General features: G+C 31.5%; 1 protein-coding gene across 1 annotated transcript; it reads left to right on the plus strand.

Annotated features, from left to right (window-relative positions):
- Positions 1-1,802: 1,802 nt before the first annotated feature.
- Positions 1,803-4,335, plus strand: LOC106301314 (COBRA-like protein 2). Its single transcript, XM_013737678.1, has 6 exons — positions 1,803-1,996; positions 2,320-2,399; positions 2,511-2,967; positions 3,044-3,188; positions 3,376-3,647; positions 3,930-4,335. Exons 1-6 carry the CDS (start codon positions 1,924-1,926, stop codon positions 4,211-4,213), a joined length of 1,311 nt encoding a protein of 436 aa, XP_013593132.1. The 5' UTR covers positions 1,803-1,923; the 3' UTR covers positions 4,214-4,335.
- The last annotated feature ends 868 nt before the right edge of the window (positions 4,336-5,203 follow it).

Below are 5,203 nucleotides of genomic sequence, written 5' to 3' on the forward strand. Positions count from 1 at the left end.
ATAAAATTATATATTTTTATTGTAGTTAAATCTATGACTTTAGATATAAGTTGGATTAGTCGAGTCACTCATGTTGTGAGTATATTGAATTACATATATTCTTTCAAATTCAAATTGAAGTATAATTATTTTTATTATACTTAGGTAAAATCAAATTAATTTTATTTATCATTTAAATATGCATGTAATTTCATAATTTTTATCAAATTATATGTTGATTTTTTTTTAAACAAAATATCAGAAAATAAAGCAATGATCAATATGAAGTTATATACATAAGTAACTGGTACATTTTTGGAAGCTTATGAACATATATCATTATTTACAATAATTAAAATATTTTATAAATTGTAAATAATTTTATGCCTTAGATTTATTAAATGGTAAACTGAAATTTATTTTAAATAATCTTAAAACTAAGAATTCAAATTTGTTTTGGTATTTTAATTATAGTCATATTGAGTTCCATAAACATAAAAAAATAAAATTTAAAAGCAAATTTAATATTATGAAAACAAATAATTTTAATAATGATTAAATAAAATATATCTACCTCGTTAAAGTATATAGATTTATGTTATTTTAAAATATTTTTTTGATTATTTGACCAAAAGATATTTATTGTTAATCATTTTTATTTTTTTTAGTTTATAAGAATTTGAGTGATTGTATTTTGAAAAATCATATTATATAAGTAAAATATAATTTATAATTTTTTTTACTGTAAATGAAAGATATTATAGTCAACTAAATATATGAGAAATAAATAAAACATTTCAATAATACTAATTATAAATTATTTTTAGTCAATTAAACATATATCAGTTTATGTAATCATCTAAGAAAATAAATAGATATATAAAAAGTATTTCTATTACTTTGAAAATATATATTTTTGTATTGTTTAAAATTATATTTTAAGAGAAATAATATTTTTTTTTCTAATATCAAGATTATGTGTGTGAATGTTGTTTTATGAAATCACATTATAAGCAAATATATATTTTCTTCTAAGAAAATATAGATATAAAGAAATATTTTATTACTTCAAAATTATATTTTGTTATTTAAAAATATTTTTTAAATAGAATATTTATATTATGTGAACTTTCTTTTTTAATGAAATCATATTATATATACATATATTTTCGTTTAATTTTTTTTAAAAAAACTTTGTAAATGTTTCCTTTTTATTATATATGTTCTTTAGAAAATTTTAAAAAGAAAATTAAATAAAAATTTAATAATAGTATTTAAATGTAATATCTTTAATTCGTTAAGGATATCAGTATAATTAACCATCGTGAGAGTTAACGTAAATGCGACACATAAAAAACTGACTTGTCAAATAATATTACAGAGATCAGCCTAAGGAAACCAACACTTTCATACATGATAATATTTTTATATTATCTTTATTTTTATACCATTAATCAAAATTATTATCCTTGATAAAAAAAATCAAATTTATTATCGAAGGGTATAGATGTTCCTATAACTAATTACCCTATAACCAAAACATACATATTTCTGGATTGTCTAATTTGCGAAACTTCAGGCTTACTGTATTTTTTTTTTTCCCAAGATAACTGTGATGTTCTTCAAAATATTAAAATCGAAATACATTTCTTGTGAATTTGTGATGCTTTATAAAATATAAATTATCTCTTCTTTTTTTTTCTCTGTCAAGGTTTATAGGGTTTTCCAAATTATATTATAATTATTATTATTATTATTATTATTATTATTATTATTATTATTATTATTATTATTATATAGAAAACTTAAGCAAGTAAAAGACCGATTAAAGCTAGAAACTTTTGGTTTTAAGTAAGTGGCTCTCCCCTCTCTCTATTCTCTCTCACTCCTCGAGAAGTTTCCGCCGGCGGGAGATCAAAAACCGGTTGATCAAAGATCAGAGAAATGGGCATTCGCTTCTCCACAATCTCGCTTTTGTTTCTGTGTCTCTTTTCTTGGACCAGCTTCCCCACAACAGGTTTGGCTCAATGCTCTGTTTTCTTTCTTATGACCTTTGGCTCCTTTGCTTTCTGTGACAATTAGTGTTTGATTCTAATAAAACCCTTGAAATAAATTTAAACAAGTGAAAAAGTAAGGAAACAGATATAGGAATTTGACATTTAGAACCTCCATCTCCATGTAATGATGATATTGGTCAACTTGTTGCATGCATAGGCTTTGATCTGTTCTGTTCCACTTAACCAATTGATAAGAAGCAAAAAAACTTTTTATTGTTTCTTTATAGATTTGTCTTTGTTCTTGTTTATGATCTCACCTATTTTTATATCATCTTATACACAGAAGCTTATGATGCACTTGATCCAACTGGAAACATCACCATAAAATGGGATATCATTAGCTGGACTGCTGATGGCTATGTGGTAACAAATATTTATAACTTTATCCCCTCAATACCACTTGTTATATAATCAAAATTCTTGTGTTCATAGTTACCATACTAACCAATTCATAACATTTTCTTGTATCGTCAGGCTGTTGTATCAATCTTCAATTTTCAACAATACCGTCACATCCAGGCCCCGGGTTGGCAACTAGGATGGAGTTGGTATAAGAAGGAAGTGATATGGAGTATGGTTGGTGCACAAGCCACAGAGCAAGGAGATTGTTCTAAGTTCAAAGGCAACATTCCTCATTGCTGCAAGAAAACCCCCACCGTCGTTGACTTGTTGCCGGGAACTCCCTACAACCAACAGATATCAAACTGTTGTAGAGGCGGTGTGATTAGCTCCTGGGCACAAGACCCCGCAACAGCTGTTTCTTCGTTTCAGATTAGTGTTGGCCAATCTGGAACTACTAATACGACCGTTAGAGCTCCTAGGAACGTTACGTTGAAGGCACCAGGTCCTGGTTACACTTGCGGGCCTGCCAAAGTCGTTCCCCCGACCAAATTCATTTCTAATGATAAACGAAGAAAGACTCAGGCTATGTGTAAGTTTTAGTCTTTAATGTTTTAAAGTTTCTTTCTAAGTTATGTTTTTAATTTCACATTTCTCTTGTTAATTAGTGACATGGAACATGACGTGCACATATTCACAGTTCCTAGCTCAGAAAACTCCCACTTGTTGTGTCTCACTCTCAGCTTTCTACAATAAGACTATCGTACCATGCCCAACATGTTCTTGTGGATGTCAAAATGGTACATGTGTCGAGTAAGTTCATATTCTCTTAGGAACTCCATGTTGGTTTTTGTTTAATTGATTAGACTAAATCAATATGTGGATGGGGGGCTAAGAAAAAATGAAAGAAAAGATACCAAAGAAATAAAATAAGTATCTATATGTAATGAATGCCAAATTTATTTGATTTTCTGAATCAATTTTTTTTTTTTTGCAACAGCCCGAAAATAGCTTCGGTGGTACCCGCTCTTTCAGGGAAGAACAACCTCCAGCCGCTGTTGCAATGTACGCAGCATATGTGTCCCATCAGAGTTCATTGGCATGTGAAAACTAACTACAAAGAGTACTGGCGTGTTGAGGTCACAATCACAAACTTCAACTACAATATGAATTACTCGCAGTGGAATTTGGTTGTTCAGCATCCCAACTTCGACAATATCACTCAGCTTTTCAGCTTTAACTACAAACCTCTTAGTCCTTACTCTGGCATAAGTAAGTCCATAGCTGATGCTTATTTCCTTTTTTTTTCTTTATTTGCATAGCTGTTGGTAGGCTTGGATTAAGTTTTAAATATGAATAAATAATCAAATAGTATATAACGTTTGGTTTGAAACTCACACCAGTATTTTTTAGTATCTTCATGATCATTTGATTCATTGTAGGCTATGTTACCTTTTTGATCCCTATAAACAAAACCAAGCATGAGTATTAGTTTGTGAAATGGAGGGTTATTGTAGGTAATGAAATTCATGTGTTTGAATTAATACATTGCAGATGACACGGCCATGCTCTGGGGGATCAAGTTCTACAACGATTTTTTGAGCCAAGCGGGTCCAATAGGCAACGTACAGTCGGAACTGCTCTTCCAGAAGGACCCGTCAACGTTCACGTTCGAAAAAGGATGGGCGTTTCCAAGACGCATTTACTTCAACGGCGATAACTGCGTTATGCCACCTCCAGACTCATATCCATGGCTTCCTAACGCTGCTTCAAACTTTGCAACTTCCACATTCATTGTACTTCTCATTACTTTCTTCTCTGTTTTGATTCTTATGTAAATGGATCACGTTGAAAATTGTGTGTTTTGACCCGGTTCATACTTATGAGATCAGACGGGATCCTCTTTGGCTAATGTATAAAAAATGTTATGCGGCACTCTATTCATGTCAAAAATTCATATGCATCAACATGTGGTATTATTATTATTACTTTTTGTATTTTCACACGTGATGCCCTTTGCACCAGTGTGTCTGAAAATGTTCGAGATTATTTTGTTGAAAATCCATCACAGTGGGGTAGTATAAGAAGTTATCTGATCTCTTCTCCTGGATGCTTCTTTCAAACGGCTGTCACTAAAACTACTACTAGATGGCTTTTCCTTTCCCAGAAAAACGGACATTGCAAGTGTTTATCTAAACTTTCAGGCAACTCATAGCAACTGACTATTTCTTCTGCACTGATCTCTAACTTGCTTGTAAACTCCAGAGAGAACAGAGTTCTCAAAGAAAGGTTATTGCTGCACTCTTTGATTTCTTCACGCTTACACTCTATTTCCTAGCATTTTATTCTTACTACCCCTTGATTTTTTCACTACTCTTGTCCGGATCCCATGTCCTTTTTCCTAAGGTTTTTATCAGTAAGCCTGAGAACAGAGGAACTACGGGTGCTAGTTTTTTGCGAATCCACAACGGCAGAGTCACGACTACTGCAACTAGGACATATATTAGATGAATTTGTAGGAGAGAACTGATGCGGCCATCAGATCAGCAACTGAACCAGAGGTCAACCGAAAGCCCTACTCAACCAGTCAAGGCACCAGCCAGGACATACGTGCACTAAAAATGCCATATCTTACAAACCAGGAGGATTTAAATGACGAGGCTAATTTTTATAGATTCTACACTCAAGAGGGAGTCCAGGATAATTGGAATCGGCCCAAAATATTTAGGGATCAAGAAGTTATGAATTTTACAATTCAGAGGTTTCTCAGCCCGTCCATCTGCGAGTATGCGACTTTAGAAGAGGATTCAAGCCCAAAGAAGAAGAGT

This window comes from Brassica oleracea, chromosome C7, assembly GCF_000695525.1.
Source record: "Brassica oleracea var. oleracea cultivar TO1000 chromosome C7, BOL, whole genome shotgun sequence".
Lineage (NCBI taxonomy): Eukaryota > Viridiplantae > Streptophyta > Magnoliopsida > Brassicales > Brassicaceae > Brassica > Brassica oleracea.

What these genes read in the sequence shown, in the direction of transcription:
- LOC106301314 (XM_013737678.1), top strand. Translation starts at nt 1,924, where the DNA reads ATGGGCATTCGCTTCTCCACAATCTCGCTTTTGTTTCTGTGTCTCTTT. An exon ending in CAAAATGGTACATGTGTCGA is followed by an intron (nt 3,189 to 3,375) that starts GTAAGTTCATAT and finishes TTTTTGCAACAG; the next exon opens with CCCGAAAATAGCTTCGGTGG. An exon ending in TAGTCCTTACTCTGGCATAA is followed by an intron (nt 3,648 to 3,929) that starts GTAAGTCCATAG and finishes AATACATTGCAG; the next exon opens with ATGACACGGCCATGCTCTGG.